This window comes from Zosterops lateralis, assembly GCF_965231275.1.
Source record: "Zosterops lateralis genome assembly, chromosome: 6".
NCBI classification, from domain to species: Eukaryota; Metazoa; Chordata; class Aves; order Passeriformes; family Zosteropidae; genus Zosterops; species Zosterops lateralis.
Genome location: NC_139761.1, coordinates 36,640,089 through 36,659,084, shown reverse-complemented (window position 1 = coordinate 36,659,084; position 18,996 = coordinate 36,640,089). Strand labels below are relative to the sequence as shown.

Here is an 18,996-nt window from a genome sequence, read left to right as displayed (position 1 = left end):
GAGCTAATTTTTCTCCTGCCCCAAGTTCACTTATCTGAATACCCCCAGAGCTTCACATTCCTTGTCAAATCCTCCAACAAGAGATGAAGCAAACTCCTCAATACTACATTAATGTACTGTAACAGAACGGAATACAGGAAGAATAATGGTGACTAAAAAATAGCACAACCTACCACTTATATGCAATTCTACATCTGAAGTAAACTGAAAAAAAGGTTAAAAAGATCAATTTCTTGTAATAAACAAGTCTAATCTTCAATTCAGCCAACATTCATCTTGTGCTTGAGAAAAAAACGCTTACAAAGGTAGAACATGACTTTTTCCGATAGTATTTTGCCCTTCAGTTGGAGGGGAAAAAGTTGTGTTGCCTATCTACAATGAAGATAAACCTTACGAATGTTTTTCTCAAATTATCCAAGTTAAAGGTTTGGGTGAGTGATATTGTTATGGTAGATAAACAGCTGTCATTAGAGTCACCCTGCTTGACCTTACGGGCTCTTAGGAAAGTAAGGGACAATTAAGCTTTTAATCTTTCAGTTTTTACCTTCAGTCACAGTAGCACATTGCAGAGGAAACTACCAACAGCATTTAAGCCTTTGATCACAGATGACAGCACACAAGTTTATGGGGTTTGAACTGTCTAAATAAAGAGTTAGCTATTTTAGCTGTAGTCATTAAGATCTCACTTTGTTGAGGCAGGAGCTCTCCCATTAGTTGCTCAATTAATTTAGCAGAAAAAAGTAAACTTCTATCTTCATTGCTAGCCCTCCCATGCCCCTCACATGAGTGAAGAGTGCCTAAAAGCCAATTAGTAGAAGATGGGTTGTTACTTCTAATCTTACAATTATACTCTCTGTGCTCATCCAGCAGAGCCCAAGAAGAATAGAGAACAATCTTGATGTAGCTGTTCATAATTTTTAAAAAAATATTTTCAGGCACATCTTTTTCCTTTGTAGGCAGACTTTTTGCTACCAGTGCTCATTAAATGATGCAGAGTAGAAGACGAAAATTAGAGAGGAGATTGTCAGGTTTGTTGGGTTGTGTCAGTTTTGGGGTTTTTTTAGTTAACTAAATTATTCTAAGAGGATGTAGCCTTCAAATTCATGTTTGTTCTATTTTCAAAGCCAAAGTCCTACTCAAGTTAATGAGAGTTCACCCCTGTCTGACAGACTGCAAGTTGAGACACAATTTACATTCTTTTTGGGAAAAAATAATTTCCTTATTTTCTTAAAGCTAATTATCTTAAAGTGAAACTACAAATACCATCATTCTGTTCCACCTCTTCTGTTTGTGAAGGACGTGGAGAGCTCTGGAGTACAGAATTCACATTTAGTTCCCTGCCTTTTGGAGACACAGGCTCTCGTTTAACTTGTACTGAGGAGTCAGGAGTGTTGGAAGGTGTATTGCCAGAAGACTGGAATGGTGATGCCATGGTTATGGGAAAAGAAGCTCCTCGTGGAGGTACAGAGGAAGGCAAAGTGTCCAAAAGGGGTAGGAGACAGCCTGAAGGAATTGAGTCAGCTGTCATCTGAGATCTGCTGTTTCGTCTTTCAGTTAGGGCACTGCAGGAAAGTTGCTCTGAGAGTTCAGAAGGTTCATTTGTTTCTAATGGTAAAAGAAGAGAAACATTAAAGAAACGAACAAATAAACAACAGAACAAAAAACATTTGTATTTTACAATAAAATTTAGTGGTGCCAAGAGCTCATTTCTTGTGGACACAGAGTCATGGAAGAGAAAAATTTGAAAAAAAGACAGAAGAGGAAACTATCAAAACTGACAGTTCACATTTGACAATAAAGTCAAGTCTACAATTTTATTATAGCTTAAATGACAAGATTCAAGTTAAACACAGTTTTTAAAAGATTCTGAGTTCAAAGAATATGAGAGTAAGCATTCCAGTGTTGCAGCTATACCTTGTAGCCCCTGCAAGATCTGGATTCTCTGACTTCTCAGTGTACTCATTTCCATAGTTATCTGCAAAACAGTTGTTGCTTATATCAGTCCCACTGATTTAATAGGCAGTTCTTCATGCTGCTAACTTCTACTTCAGAGAGTTTCCAAAGCCCACTGTTACCTGCTGCTTTAATACAAGGAACCGTTGAACCTCAACATAGGCAGCCTGCAGGGCAGCCCTTGCCTGCAAGAGGCTGCTGTCCACACCTTGCAGAGACTTGCTTAACTCTTCTTCCCTCAGAGAAATAGCCAACAGCTGGTCTACCTGAGAACGTTCTGAAAAAGAAACAAAATGTAGAATCTAATTGCACTGAACAATACATTAAGATACATTACTTCTGATATCACAATAAATAATACCATCTCAGAATGGAAAAATCACATAAATTAGCTCAAACATTCAAGCATTGATAATTATACAAGCTGAAAAGGAGTATTTATGGACAGGACTAGCCATGTCTACATGGATGAAGGGCAAAGGCAAGTATTCCTCTTTAAGGAATCTCAACCTTGACTCTAGTAATTAATTCCATCCCAGCTTTGCCAGCACTGATTTAGTTTAAATAAATGAAGTAATTCTCTTCCACAAAGATCTCTTCTTGAAGGACATGTGTACAAGAAGTACTAATACACACCTGCCATTAACGTAATCAAAAAGGCAAAGGCAAATTTAAGCTAAACAAGATTTAAATTATTCAGTGAATACAAAAGCCAAGGAAAAGCTGTTTCAGAGAAAAAGAACCCAATGATTAAAAAAACAGTTTACTACTCAAGACGATTTTGGGCCATGAGACTGGTGTTTGCAATCTCTTGAGAAAGTCTCTGACCACTGTACTCAGTAAAAGATACTCCTATCCCTCCTAGAGACTTCTGGCATTACAGAGATTGTCCAAACAGATTTCCATCTGGGCACTTCTTAATTGCCTTCAGGTTATAGCTTCCTTTAGCAAATTTACTACAATAACAATCATGTTAAAGCAAAGTAATGGGAAAGAGATTTTACTAAGTAGAATGTGTTATTAGTCTCTATAACAGACACTGGTCATTGAATACATGGGCTGATAAAAACCCCCACCTTTTCAAGTAGTGAAATATTTATTCCCACAGAAGTCATATTATTGCTCTATATTATGAACAACTCTTACTAGAAATAAATAATGAAAACAAAGATAAACTATACATTTGAAAGCCATTTGCTGGAGCCCAAAGCTCTTAGCAATGGTTTAGTTACCAAAGAAAATATTCTGCCTAAAATACGGTGGTTGGACGGTTCATTTTGAGACACAGTGATGAGGATGTTTTAGCACATTTGAGAAAGATCTGTCTAATACCAGAATAAGAGTTTTCTTTGATCAGGAGCAGGAAAAAGAGGCATTCCACACTCATTTCCACTAAGGACATTAAAAAAGTAAAAAGTATTGCCAGAAGTGTCAAAAACAGAACAGAGACCAAATTAAGCAGAGTACAATTTTTCTGGTGAGACCAGAATTAGAAAGGGAAAGCTGCATAATGAATTAGAAGGAAGTTAACTGGGGACTTCTACCTTAAGAACTTCCATCCAAAGAGGCAACAAACCCCACTACCCTGTACAGGGGGGAAGGAAAGGTCTCATCCGTACAATCAGGCATATGAACTGCAGGCAGAAAGGATGCACATGCCCTTTTCTTAGAAATAACTATGACAAATTAAGATAAAGGTCTTCAGAGAAGAATGTGCTGCAGATTTGTGGGCAGTCTACACTATAAATGTCAGTAAAAGCCCAAGAAGCTGTATAGTGACATTAAGGAACTACTACTTCAGCCAAGTCAAAATACTACTGGGTGTTTATAGCCTCTACACCACATGCACACATGCACACATTCTCTCACCTTTTTTACCTTTGATTTTTCTTCTTTTATTCTTTCTTTCTAGACTAGGGATTTCAGGAGAAGATCCTTCCTGCAAGTAAAATCATCTATTAAAAAGTAACAAGAATAATTTTGCCTAAATCAAGAAATCAAACATCCATCATCTTTTCAATCATTAGTTGTAGGCACAGAGAAGAATCTACAATTTGCTTGCACATTCTTGTATAACTCATCATTTGCTCTGCTCTTACAAGAGGGAGGGCAACAGAGTACCATGTTTTCATCTCAACTAGAAAGAAATATTAAACAAGCCAACAGTCTTCTTCTTGCTCAGATGTTTAAGACTGCACTTGAATCAGTTTCTGCTCTACAGTTTTAGTTGAAGGTGTAGAAGATTAAACAGTGAGGAATTAAAATTATTGCTTTCTGCAAAACCATTTTGTGAAATTGATCAACAAGACTGTTTGTAACCATTGGATAAGTCTAAGGCCGGACTGTGAAACAAATTCAGATTTAAGGACATAATTTTAGGTATATAATTTTTTTAAATGTTTTTATTTCCTTGCTTAACCATAAAAACAGAAACATCTAAGGAAAATAAATTTGTAGTACAGGCTAGCTTTAATTTAAACTGCACTGTGAAACACCAAGATTCTTGCTCCAAAACCTCGTACTTCCACAGAAATATTTTAACAGCTCTTGTTTACCAACATAGTATGCCAGGCACCAAATCAAATAAAAAACATTTGTCATTCCTACTAATTACAAAAAATCAAAAGTCATGCACTATGAAAGAAGAAATTTAAAGAAAGTAAGTCAGACAAGAAATGAATTTATGGTTATCAATTTACAAGACTTCCACATGGGGAAAAGTCCTCCTTGCACAGATCATTCCAAAGCTGAATCACCACTGACACGGAAAGAACCTTTTCAGCACATCAAAGCTGGACAGAATTGCACACTTACTCCAGTTGCTCTCCGCTTCTTTCCAATTCCTTGGCTGTCATTTTGTTCAGTACCAGATGTGTAGCTACTGTCTGTAGCTGCATCTACGTTATTAGACACTGCAAGAAGTGAAGCATTATTTGAAGCTGGACGATTTTCTTCTGACATCTCTAATACATTTTGTTTTTCAAGAAGAGGCGTTCTCTTCTCTGGGCTCTCCTGGTCTTGTTCTGTGTGGCCTGTGATCTCAGAGGTGGCCTGTAGGCTGTGACTTCTTCCTCTGGCCTCAGTTCTTTCAGACATGAAAGGTGACAAAGCAAGAGATGGTGTCTCCTCTTTCTGATCAGCCTCAATGTCAGTCCTTACCTCATATCCAGATGTTAAATGATCTGAGTGGCTGGCTGCCATTACTTGCCTTTGCCCACTTTCCTTAATTTTAGCTTGTTCACTGAAAAAGCTATAAGCAGAAGGATTTCTGTCTGCTATGACACTGCTTTCAGAAAAGCTACGTTTTCTGGCTGAGCCAGACACAGCTAAGGAAATTCCTTCCCACTGGAATCCTTCTAGAGCAGACGGATCAGATTCTTCACTGAGTTCTAGACCCTCTTGCTCATTTTGAACAAGAGGCACCATTTCTATGCCAAACCTTTAACAAAATAAAAAGAAAAATAAATAAACAAGTTACAAGACTGCTACATATAGAGAGAAGCCCCTCCCTTCCCTAAATGTACATTACTGCGTTAAGCAGTAGGTTTAATACCATTACACTGCTATTCTGTGTTTTCTACATCATCTGGAAAGGGCACATCTGTGTATCATATAACCAGACTTAGTGGCTAAGAACTGGCAGCACGATTTCCAAGTCAGAAATCATGTTATTATAAATTTTTCACAAGCAAGGTTGGAATAATCAAACGTGATGTGTTCAAGACACTTTAAATACTTAAGGTTTAAAGTTTCAAAATTGCAGTATTATATAATTGCTTTCTTAAATACAAAAGCAAACTGCGTATCAGAATAAAAGATGAACAAATTAAGAGTGAGCATTTACACCACTTGCAGCACTGTAAGCATTTCTTGTAGTCCTAAATAAACACAGAAATAGGCAACTGTCACAGTTGTTGTCACGCATTGTTCCCATCCTGATTGCATTTTTACATTCTTCCTTTACTAGAACTAGAACATTCCAGTACTAAAGCAACCATTATGAACTGATCAGAATCTTTTCTGAGCGGGTTACTTTTACTTATCTGTAGACAGACATTCGTTCATAGCATCAATCAATAAAAACTCTGCATTATTTGCAAAAACATTGCATCATTTTCAAAAACTCTGCAAAAGATCATGGCATAGCAAGCTACATTATGAACTCTTAGTTTTAGGGCTTTGGAGTTCATTTCAGATAAGGAAAAAAACAACCCTCCCCTCTCAGCATCCCCTGAGAGGCATGGTTAGATGTGAAAGCTACCAACCTTGGTAAACCTTTGCCAAGTTCCTGTTTCTTCTTGGTTACCTGCTGGATGACCTGATCCCAGTAAACATTTCGCCGGGAAGCGCTAAGAATCTGCCTGAGGGTAGGTTTAAGCCCCGACTCCTTCTCTGTTTCACTTCTCCGAAGGCAATTCACATTCCGAATGCGACGAGCATTATTGAGATTGGGCTCTGGGAGATGTGTCCCGACTTTGCTCTTTAGACTGATATGCCGTGTCAGGTCTCTTTGCAGAGAAGCAGGCAGGCCAAGTTTGCTTAAATCTGGAAGAAGGAGTCCTACTGACTGGCTTCCTCCTTTTTGAAGCTCATTATCTGAAGGATTTTCAAAACCTTCCATTTCAAGTTGATCATGTGACTTGACACACTCTTCATTTCCTTCTCTGTCCTGCGACATTTTCAAATCCACATGCAAATGGTCCTGACTGCTTGACGAAGAAACTGTGGGTTCTATCCGAAATGTAAAATCTTTTAGCTCAGCAGAAGCAATACTTGAAGCAGATGGCTTTTCATCATCTCCCTTTTCTGAGGTGGTAGTTTTCCCTTCAGGAGTGTCACAAAGTAAACAAGAACTAACAGAAGAATCCAACTTTTCAACTCTTCCTTCTGACTTCTCACTTCCCATTAAATCATCACCACTCCCATCTTCTAATGAATCTAGTCTGAACTCCTTCTTTGGCAATGCTTTCCCAGTTTCTTTCCTATTCTGGTCACTTGCGTCTTTGCAAGAGCTTAAGGGAGCATTTTGCAAGGAATGGTTGGACTGAACACCTTTGGGATTTTGTTCTGCTTCACTTAAGTTATCAATAGGCTCTTCAAGATTGCTACCAAGCACATCTTTGTTGTTTTGTAAGTTACCAACACAAGCACCGTGCAGCTTTGATGAATAAGGGGAGAAACTGTTTGTTTCCAAGTTCACTGCATTCAAATGAATCTGCTCTTCACCAATAGTTGAGGATAACAGAAGCCTGACATTTTTTAAGAGATTGTTTGTGTCTTGCTTTGTCAAGGATAACTTCATATCTGTGATATTCAGAAGAGGTGATTTCAGCGATGGCATCCTATTACTTCTGCTATCATCTTTGTCAGGCTTCTCACTACTGGAAGAGTCTTTCATAACCTTGCAAGAATCAAGGTGATCTGAGGTTCCATTAGAAGGGGAAGATGCTTCATGTTTTTTAAGTTCTGAAAGGCTAACATTGGCTTCACAAGTTTTTCCTTTCATTGATGAATCAGTAAGAGGCGTAAATATAGAATCCATTTTATCTGAAGTTTTCGAAACATTATCTTCAGACCGTTGCTGCTCTGCAACTTTCTGGGATGGGTAGGGAGTCCAGCGATATGTTTTATCTCTGGAAGGACTGACACTTTTTCCACTGGCTCTTGAAGTTTTGCTTTCTGGTTGTTTTGATGAACTAAAATCCAAAACCCCCTCAGCAGCGAGCTCATCACTAGTAAAATCCAGACGGTTACCCCTGTTTCTTCGATTTCTGTATGGCAGAACATCCCCTTTCTCTGGCCGCTGCCATGTGTACCTGTCTTTACTGTATATACCTGGCTCTGATGAATATGAATCTCCTGAGCTTCCAAAATTCCACCCATTTGCACCATGAGCACCATGAGGTTTCCAGTTTCCTCCATAACTCTTGGAATTCCAGCTAGAAAAATGACCCGTTTCTTCTGAGTGCCTAGTAGAATTTCTTTCCCTGGCACCATGATGCCAATTTGATGTTCCTCCTCCCCGCCCACTTAGATGCCAAGCATTTCCAGAATTCCCATAGTTATGTCGATTTGAAGGGCTTCCTGAAACATTCTGGTGCCACCCAGAGCGCCCCCTTGCACCACATGAATGTCTGTTTACATTAAGGTTCCTCTGAGAGTGTGAAAATTTGCCTTGTCTAGGACTAACATAATCATCCTTTTCCCACTTCCAGTCCCTTTGTGATGCATTATGATGATGCCACGACGACTGATCATAAGCTTCTCTTTCTTTGTAAGCAGCTCTTTCTTCTCGCCTTCTCTGTGATCTCTTATCATCACATTCTAATTCTTGGTTTGCACAATTTGGTTCAGCTTGCCTACAAAAAGAATTGAGAAAAGCCTAAATTCTGATGCTATTCTACTAATAGTCCACAAGCTTCACAAATTTTATTTGCACTGGGAAGAAAACATTTTTTAAATTATTTATTATAAAAAGAAACAGATACTTTTTTAGCAGCTTTGCTGTTCAAGCTTCAGTAATGTTCGACATTCAAAACTAATATTGTACCTTTACTTAAACATGAGAATTTAAAAATTTCTCTTACGAGAACAACTGATTCGGTGCAGGGACAGTTCAATAGACTAATTCTCAGTTACTTGTCTCTAATTTGAAAGATAATATTCCTTTATATTTACTACTGGACTTATAAGAAACAAATAAAAAGAAAGCTTCTTTATATTACATAATCTTTGTAAATTGATCTACCTTAGTAGATAGAAAACTCAGTAGTGAGATAATTATTTTTTCTGAAGACTATTCTGCTAGTGTCAGATGGTGTAACTAAAGTGAACTGATATAAAACAGAGGAAAGTTAGGCTGAAAAACCCATTATTACCCTTACTGGAGGGAACAATTGACATGATGGCTCCATTTATAAAAGTTAAGTTAAAACACAGGTGTAAAACATCCACAGAAGATGTACCTCATATAAAAATGTAATTTGTCTCCTTTTAATCAAAAGACTGGAACAGCCCACAGCATGCAATACTGAGTTCTGTATGGGCCTCTCAGCAGCACTATCGACTGCCCTTTGGATAGCACTTGTGCTTGGCAACTTACCACAAACACGTGGCAAACTATCACATGTACATTTAAAGATAAACGCTCCCTTATCAGCTACAGCTATTCCCAGGGACAGCAGTCTAAACATTCTAAATATTTATCCTACCAAATGAGCACTTTTCATTAAAAGTTTTTTCCAGAAACTGATCACAGGAATACATTCATTCTAGATCACAGGACAAGAAAGACAGTAAACTTTCACACTACTACTAAAAAACAATTGATTTGAGCAAAGTGAAAACTCATATTTGTATCACCCTTTATGTTTTTGAAACATTCCAGTTCTGCTAAAAGATTCACTAATAACTACTCTCTAATGGAAAAGAGTCTACTGTGCAAAATAATATGAGCTCTAAGACAAGAATACAAAAAAACTATGTTTAAGTGATACCGTAAGTTCTAAGAGCTGACTCAACTAGATTAGAATCTAATGGAAACAATTTTGCTGAATTAGTAACTTAATCCTTGTACTTTCTGGTTCCCCCCTCTCCAAACCAGCACCCAGCAGACAGAGATTTTCTACGGTTTTAGGTGCCTCAGAACAACACTGCACTGACAGCATTACTCCTTTTCCATAAAACAAAAAGGAAAAACGACATTTTTGCTACCTACATTAGCTAGTATGAAAACATTATCCTTGTGCAGTGCAGGGACACACTAGTATGACAGAGTGATGTCAAAATCTACTAATCTCCACAGATCTCAACATCTGGAAACACTTATTCAAATTTCTGGAAGTAAGAGCTTCTTTTAAAAATTCTATGCCCCTTTAGTACCATCACCATGCCATAAATCTATTCAAATAATATATTCCCAACTGGAATATCACACATGTGCAGATTTTCACGTAAAATAAAATACAATACTTATTACTTTCTGCAGCCTTCAATTTCATAGTGAGCCACTGGAACTATGTTTAGCTAATGGTCAGCAGCAAGGTAAAACAGATAAGAAATTTCATTCAAGGATTAGGGGATTTCAGCATGACATTCACAGAATAATCCAATTCATTTTATAAAGAAAAATGTCCAGCAGCAGTTTCTTAAAGGTCAGGTTCCTACAGACAACTTCCACCATAAACAATATTAGCCCTACTGTCCATTTATTAAGCCTTCAGTTAAAAAGATATCAAATATTAAAATAAAAACATTAGGGTTCTCAAAACACAAGGCTGTTTTTACCCATAATGCAGAATTGTTGTATTTCCTTACTAGTAGTAGAGGAACAGGACAAGAACATTCAGCAGAATCATGTTTACATGTTGAAACTACGACATCCACACAGGTCTCTTGGATTGTTCTCACAACAAGTACACTGGCTACAGGCATTTAACATTTTGTGAGCATTAAAGCCTCAGGAGTGCATCCTCGCGTTAAAAGCAATTCTATAGCCTAAGTGGAGATACGAAAACTCACCGGTTCCGTTCCTTCTTTTGCTTGATTAGTTGAATGAGTTCTTTGTCAAGGTGTTCTTCTTCTGCCTCTTCTTTCTCATCCTCTTTTCTGTCATGGGCATTCACGTTGTCTTTGTGCAGCTGACTAGAGATGTGCTTGGCATATGCTGACAAACCCACCAGCGTCACCCTGCACACCCGGCACTCATGGCTGCTATCCCTAGGAAGAGAGGCAGAGGGTGGACTTTCAGCTCTGCCAACTGGCATGGCAGGTAGCTCTGGTCTTACTTTGTTTCCTCTGAATGTGCTTAAGTTCAAGGTAACTAGGTTTTGCTCAGTATATTTAAGTTACTTGAATTCTCTGGCTTTTTCTTTCAAGATTTAGTTTTCTGATGGTCAGTTTTTCTAAGATTTTTTTTCCAACAATCAAGAGGTAAAAGACTTGGTAATAAAGTTGTGTTAACTGGGAGGAGGAATTCTTCTTGAATTGTTGTACTCAAAATCTATTCAGAGGAAACATAGTGAGCGAGAAGGCAGAATGAAAGGCTTCCAGAGCTAACAGGAGCTCTGAAGCCCATCCATGCTGCCAGCTGCACTGGGGAAGCCTGGTTACAGCTTCTACATTTAATCCTTGCCTTGAGCCTTCCCCCAGTGAAATTTAGAAAAGGGAGGAGGCAGTACATGGATACAGCCAATCCAGATACAACATAACCTAAACTGGGACAGCTGAGACTGCCGCCTGGAATCCAAAGACTCCATAGCACAGTGAGTGATGGGAGGGTGTCTTCAGTTCACTGTACTTTATTTGGTTCAAGTGTGCATGAGGTCTGCTTTCTACTTTAGAGGACTTATCTTAAAAAACAGAAATAATTTCAGCTGGAGAAAGTTGACAGCTGTATCAGACAAATGGCTTTACTTGCGTCACTGGATTAAGGTTACAAGACTTTAACTTTTTTTTTTTTTTTTTAAGAAATTCAGATTTCTAAAACCCCAACATCTGCTCTTCTGACAAATCCTTCCTATACTCCAGTGTTAAAGAAGTACATTGTTAACTTCCTAAACAAGGAAAATATGATCATCAGATTTTAAAAAGAAAAGGAAAAAAATTAATCAGAGCATACTCCATTGCAAATAACTCAGCAGGACCAAGACAGGATACACTGACTGCCTCCACTATGCTTCTTCCAATTCTGCCAGCTAATTCATAAAAGCAGATCTGTATGTCCCTGTGGAGCACTTGACACCAAGATCTTAGAACAGATGCATTACAATAGGACACTTCATGACTAGTGTCAAGAAAGTGGGATCCATAAAGGAAAAAGACAAACATGTGTCCTTATTTTTTTCAAAATAAATTGAGAGAAAGATCTAAAGATGTACATTCAAAGTATTAAGGCAACATCCTAATCGGAGTGGTCAATCGAGTGTCATCAGCTATGTTTTATTTATCCTGGATATCAGTGGTTTTCTCTACTAACATAGTTGAGATATTTAACCAATGCTGGCATTTAGACACACCTAGAGATGGTTTTATTTTAAACAGCCTAAGTATTAAAAATCAGAATTTTTTTGTTTAATTATTCTGTATGTTGCAGCCTAATTAATTTCAGGTTAAACATTAAGATAAATTTGTCAGTAGCTTCCAAATTTAGCATGTACTTTCCAGAACTAATTGTACTTAATTCTGGACACTTCACACTCGTTAATAAATATTGAAAGCCCATATCGTAGATATTGTACTTTGGGCTATCTTATTAATGCAATAAAGGTAACCAAACCACTATATTTTACTAATGTCATTGGGAGAATCCTCTTCACACTCATAAATGGCACAGCTGTGCACAGCTAAGATGACTTATTTTTAACTTAGGTCATCACACAAGGCAAACTGCAAATAGAAAGTTGGCTTCTCACTGAAAAAGATGTTCTTTTTACATAACATTCCACTACACTCGTAAGGACTCTCAATGAGAAACTCACTCCAGTGGTTCTAATGTGGTAGTAATTAGGTCTTAAAAAACAATCCACATCCTTCAAAAGGCCCATGTTTCAATTCTTTCATAAAACTTTTACCATCCTCATTTATAGACTAACTAACTAAATGCAAAGTTTCATTTACTTTGGACAAAGCTAGTGAGTTAATAACTGGACTGAAGACAAAGAACTTGTTTCTATCATTTCTAATTTGCAAGTTACTAATTACAAAGCTGTGGTTCTTACACCAACTGACAGTCTGAAGAGACAAGACTTCTCTGATCTGCTGTTAATCTGTAAGAGCCTAAAGAAAAACACAACACTTTTTTTGCTTTATGAAGAACTGCTTTAATTGAAGATAAACTGGCTAGGAGTTCAGATAGCTACACTTAGGGGAATTTAGATTTCCTTCAGTTCTATACTTTTCCTACACCCACTAATGCCATCCAGAACTAGCAGAGTCCATGACACACACTGATCACGTCTATGCATTCCCTACCATACATCACACAATCTTAGTTGCTCAACAAGGCGGCCAAAAGAAGTTTGATGCAAACATGACAAAAATATTCTCAGTATGAATGCATCCAAGAGCTTTATTTACTGTATGTGTACTTCACACTGTAGACTCAATGTCCCTTGAAACAACAGCACTATTTCACTTTCAAATAAAAGCAAACAAAACCCAAATATGCTATGGCTTTGTACTTGGCGTCCAATTCTCCTTATACATCACATTGAGTAAGACTTCAAGAAAAGGAGAAGAGTCTTAAAGTGTTTCCAGAAAATTATCCTAGCCCTTGAGATTGCTAAGCTAATTTTAAAAGGGAAAAAAAAGTATGAATCAGTGTGTGCATTTCCTTTACCTCTTCCATACAGGAAGTCTGAAAAGTGACTTCTAGTTGAATTTCAAGTTAGTAAGTGTGGTGATGCATTCCCTACACCTCCAGTAGGTGCTTCCAAATAGGGAAGAGTTTCAGTTTACCTTAAGACATTTTAGGGAGTTAGCTGGAAAGTTTGGTGAGTTTCTCATTGTAATTGGCTTGGAGCCAGCACAGAAGCATGGACTGGACTCCAGGAATGCAACTCCAAGTCCGTTGTTCATCTTATTGGGCCAAGGGGCAAAAAGCCCACCTAAGCTGTTAAGTACTAAAGAGAGAGAACAAAGAAACTCCACGCTTTTCAAGGTGCTGTAGCCAGCAGACTTGTCTCTGTGCTGTGCTCGGCTTGTTTTGTTTTTTGTATTATTTTCTTTTTATTAAAACCTTTTTGATTTTTCAAGACACACTCGATCATGCCGTCTTGCTAATTAATATTAGCCAGGCTGGCCCTCAGAAGTGTGGGTAAAACCCATAAGTAAGATGTTGATACTCTACACTCTTTAATGGTATTATCCTCTGTTAGACAATTCAGCTACAACCATGAGGCTGTTGCTTGTGCTTCACATTTTCTTCTTGAAGTACATGGTTGTAAAAGACCCCTAAAAGACTTCTAATTACATCTAAATGAGAGGAAGAAGGGGCATAAGAGAGAACAAGGCTGCTGTTGCACAGTGAAAAATTAAGTTCATTATTTTGAGAACAAGCACCTTCCGTGCATTCTTCTGAAAGAGTAATGAAGACAGATAGTTACGTTAGTAATAAAAAATGTAATGATGATTAAATAAATTTAACTTAACATCAGTCCTATGGAAATGGAATACTAAAAATTGTTCAATCATTTGCAAGCCACTGCAAACACAATATACAACTTCTAGAAATTAGTGTTACTTTATAGAGTCATAACTAAACTAAAAACAAAAATAAAATGTAGAAGTCCAGAAATAAGATGTCAAAATAAGGGAAATTCCAGAATTATTGTCAGAAGAAGACAGTCCAGAGCAGAAGTGCTCCACAAGTTAGCTGACCAGAAGCTAAAAGCTGGTTTCTAGTGCAGAGAGCATTCTGGCTTTTTTCCCCTGAGTATATGACATCTCTTGATAAAATTAATCCCCCACACCTCAAAGAGTGGAAAGAGGATTACTTTTAGTCCTTTAAAGGGTGTTTAGAACAGATTTATCATTTGTTAAATTTGTGCAGCAAGATGATTGAAAATTAATTTGTAAATCAAATACTCAAGTATTTGATATCATCTGATCTCTGTGCCTACCTCAAAATCCATACACTTGAAATCGCTTTTAAGTGTACTCTGATGGTAGCCTAATTCCCTATTATAAGGATGATATTTGAATATCTCTTAACTCCCCCTTTCTACTTTCCACAGGTTTCAAATAAAACAAGGAAACCTTAAAGAAAACACCATCCAGCATGGTTAGGTCTCTTAATCAAGCAACGGGACCATGGTGGCAAATGACAATCGCTCAAGCAGGTATCATTCTCGCAGTGAGATCAACAATTGTTTTTACATCATTGAAAACTTTAAAAATTTTTTTTAAAAAGAAAAATACCACTGTTCCTAATTTTGACAAATCAGAAAGGCAGAAATCTAGTGCTTGCAAAAATAATAATAAAAAAAGAACCAAGCATAAAACTGCCAAGAATGAAATAATTTTATTTCACTGCAGTCAAAGCAATGCAGGTGACCTTTCTTCCACATCACTGTTTGCCTCCTGAGTTTCTGACATCAGGAGAACACATTCATTACCAGCTGTATGACAAGGTACACTTTTAAAGTGAAACATAAATTGTGCAATTCAGCTTGTATGGGAAATAGGTCAGGAGTTCTTCCAGAAAGCAAAATGTGCTTCCAAAATGGCATACAAAATGGCACAGGGAGGAAGGATGCAAGATTGTTCTCATACCTTCCCTTCAGGTTTTCCAGTTCTCTGTGGTGAAGCATGCTTCTCATGTGTTCTTCCATCTCCTTCAACATGCGGAAAAAAATAAAATTGGTCAAAACAAAACGCTATATTGTGTGTGAAAAGCTCATTTTTGAGAATTCTCCTGCCTTGCACAAGGGTGTACTCCTTGTACTCCTGCAGGGCTGCAGTTGGCATTCCTGTTTCTGTGACTATGAAAGCACAAGTAGGCACACCTGCAGGAAGTTAGGTTACCTTTCCCAAGAATAAAACTCAACACAACGGAATCAGAATTCCAGGAGAAAGTCAAATAACAGTGCATGTAGCAAAGTTTATTAGGCTGATTTTTGACAAATGAATATTGAGAATTTTAATTAGAAGTCTCATTAATACCACTCTTTAGAACCACAGTACTTAAAACAGTTTCCCTGTGCAATCTGAGCAGTTTCTCTGTATTTGTATCATAAGACAGCTGTAAATTCACCATCACATACTATTTTACCCTGCTAGACACCTCAGCAACTAAGACGTACATGTCAGTTTGTAGTTTACAGCAACTCTGATCCATGAACTGTAGTACTGTTATAATTATTTACTATTGAAAGGGAGCTGCCAGAAGAGAAAGAGCATTCATCACTTAGCAAAAGGAAGCAGTCCAGATGATTTAACTTTCTTTTGGTGTTTGACCTGAAGTGTTTGGAAATCTTTAAAGACCAGATACTAATCACTATCCTCTTTAGCCCTTGAAATCCTATCTGCAAAGGGAAAGGAACATCTTCAACCTTGAAGAGCTGTGTCAATTAAACCACTGGCATTTGTCACATCTCCACATGCCATGTGGCTAAACAATACATAAAGGTCCATTAAAAAACACTTAATTGCAATGCAGACTTTACATAAATACACAGCACACAGAAGATGGACACCAAAGTGACACATTAATGAAAACACATGCTGTGCTACACAATTCCATTTGGTTCTTCCATATGGAAACACAGACCTCTCAAAAGGAATCAGAAAAATCACGTATTACAGTATTCTTCCCATATCACAATTTACAGCCAAATAAGTGAGTGCTTTTCACCTTACTGTCTTTCTAAAACAATATAAAACCCCTCAAAGATGTCACTATTTTTAACATTCAGAATAAAGCATACTGCACAGCTCGCTTCAAGATACTCCAAAGCACATGCAAATAAATATATTCTTTGATTTGAGATAGACTTAGGACAATATATACCTGGTAAAGGGAAATTGTACTTTGCACAATTTTAAAATGGAAGCATTCCTCATTCACATTTCATATTAATATCTACTGATACATGTCAAGCATTGATTATTTACCTTTTTTGAGTTGTACACAATGTGGCATAAAGCACATTTTCGTTGCTGAACCATTCTTATCACTCTGGAAATATCTTATCCCATACCTGCAAATAAAAACAATTTTAAAACAACCAACATCCAGGATTACTTGTTTCATTAATCTATTTTACCAAATAAAGTAAGTAAAGTTACTGTTAATGAAAACTATTTTGCTGAGCTATGTCTCTCTTGCATAGTTGATATTCTTCAAGAAAAGATAAGGTAGTTTTGAAAAGTCACCTAAAACATCTATAATAAAAAGTAGCTTCCCCTTTCTTTTATTTTGTTCCTTGTCATCAAAGACATGCTACTCATTCAACAGCCAGAGATCTGTAGGAATCCTCTAAGCTACTCAAATCAGATTAACAGAACACTTTTCAACTAGGATGATGATAGGGAGATAAGGAACTGGGAAAACCAAGCAGGGCAAACTCAGGTTTTTAGTACACAGGGCCACTCAAGGAAGATATTTGAGGCCCTAGCAAAATGAAACAGAGGCCATTCATGATATCAAAGACCACTAGGTCCTCAAGTTTTATCAATCCATTTACGCACCATAAAATAAAACCTGAAGTGATTTAAATTTTGTATTTTTCTCATCAGCCTCTGTAGGAAGTACACATATGCATGTACTGAAATACTCAATTTAGACAGCATTTTAACACTAATCTACTTAAGACTTATATATATGCAAATGAAAGCAGTAGCAGGTCAAATTAAATGTCATATGTATTTTATCATAATGTTTAACTCATAAGGAGTGCAATGATATTAGTCTAGGTTATAATGCAAAAGCACATATATGTCTGTTTAAATAACAGGGTATAATCTTGGCACTTTTCTTTCTCTTAAAATACACTAAAATGCATAATGATTGAGCATTATTGTCATTTTTTATTGACTTGGCAGAGGCAGTTCCTCACCCTAAATTGGAAACAAATGTATTTTTTAATACTCGGCAATTTTGTATCTGAACAGAAAAATCCTTTCAAGTTTTGCTATCCTTTATTAGGCAACTTCAGAGCTAACTTACCTAATAGCATCAAACTTAACCTGCAAGAGCCTTCTCAAAACTCTTAGCCACAACTGACCCTACAAAGTTAATTGCAATTATTCAACATCAACTTTCTTTATTGGGGGCATCAAAATCTCCAAATCTGGTACTGACTAGAAGCTGCGAGCAAAGGGCAGGAACAGGATTTTTACCAAATCCAGATTACCTAGAGTTAAAGCAGCTCTGATACTCTGTTGTTCTGTCCCACTGTAAACAAAAATCAGCAATTAAACCACAACCCTTTAAGTCCAAAACATAGTTCTTTGACAAGTAACTCTTTCCCTACAGATTTGCATGTCCATTTACACATAAGGTACCAGCATCTGTCTGGGTTAAAGGGGAAGAAACTGAGAGTTGCAATAGCACTTTCACCATTAGACAACAGAGAAAGCGTTTTCTCCCTAAAAAAAAAAATCACATCATCACACTAAAACAAATACACTTAAAGCACAACAGGAGATTCAGTCATCTCCTGTTCCCTAACCACCATTGTTTATCTCCCTGAGATACCTGATAGTGTTTAAATATACATTTTTTCAGCTTCATCACAGGGGCACCTGATATATTTGAATCATTAGTAGCAGCTGTTTATTTTGACATAACCCCCAACAAAGGCATAAGATTATTCACAACTTCTCACCAGCCTGCATATAAATTCATACGGTATCAGTGGTGTCCATGCAAAAGCACCTGCCTTCATGGAAGGTCAGGATACAGAAACACTATCTTTTGGAACAAATTATTTTGAAAGTGTTTATAAAGATCATAACTTGGTTTTAAACACGTTTCAACTGAGACAGCGGTTAAGGAAAGTTTAAGCTAATATGAGTAGACAGAAAATGAGATATTGCAGACTCCTGACTCTCTAGTGAGTTATTAGGTGAGTATAGCAGCACATCATCAATATGTGCAGCTGCAACAGATCTAATGGAATTATTAATGATCATACACAAGTGACAAATGGTTAGATGCCTATCCAACATAGTAAGTGGTTTAATGCAGTTAATATGGAAGTACTCATGGAAAGTGAGGCTGCTAATCCTTGCACCCATTTCAGACATTTCCTTTTGCATTAAAATATTCTGTATTCCCCCAACATTCTTCACTGGCACTACTTTGTATTTAGCAGAGTAATAGCCTACATGTGCTCAAGATTGTTGGAGTCCAGGACATCCCCTTGGATGACCTGAGACCTGGGAAAGAGAATTTGAGCCCTGGACAGGGGGGTGTAGAACCGGTCCAGGGGGGTTGGAAACCTTGGCACAGAGCCCAGGAAGACACTGAGTTTGATCTTAGCCCATGGGAAAAACTTCCAGCATTAGGAGAGGAATTGCAAATCACCAGGAAGTGAAAAT

General features: G+C 37.4%; 1 protein-coding gene across 3 annotated transcripts in view; it reads right to left on the bottom strand.

Moving 5' to 3' along the window:
• ZNF106 (zinc finger protein 106) overlaps positions 1 to 18,996 on the bottom strand; it is a 48,860-nt gene that overhangs the window by 14,291 nt on the left and 15,573 nt on the right. For 2 of the 3 annotated variants that reach the window (XM_083863878.1, XM_083863879.1), the window contains exons 2-10: positions 16,567 to 16,652; positions 15,226 to 15,287; positions 10,474 to 10,671; positions 6,219 to 8,312; positions 4,768 to 5,392; positions 3,823 to 3,892; positions 2,076 to 2,230; positions 1,915 to 1,975; positions 1,264 to 1,605 (exon numbers count right to left, since the gene is read on the bottom strand). In XM_083863878.1, coding sequence (XP_083720004.1) covers positions 1,264 to 1,605; positions 1,915 to 1,975; positions 2,076 to 2,230; positions 3,823 to 3,892; positions 4,768 to 5,392; positions 6,219 to 8,312; positions 10,474 to 10,671; positions 15,226 to 15,287; positions 16,567 to 16,620 — 3,661 coding nt within the window. In that variant the 5' untranslated portion in view covers positions 16,621 to 16,652. The remainder of the gene's footprint in view (positions 1 to 1,263; positions 1,606 to 1,914; positions 1,976 to 2,075; positions 2,231 to 3,822; positions 3,893 to 4,767; positions 5,393 to 6,218; positions 8,313 to 10,473; positions 10,672 to 15,225; positions 15,288 to 16,566; positions 16,653 to 18,996) is intronic. The other variant, XM_083863880.1, reaches the window with a different exon arrangement.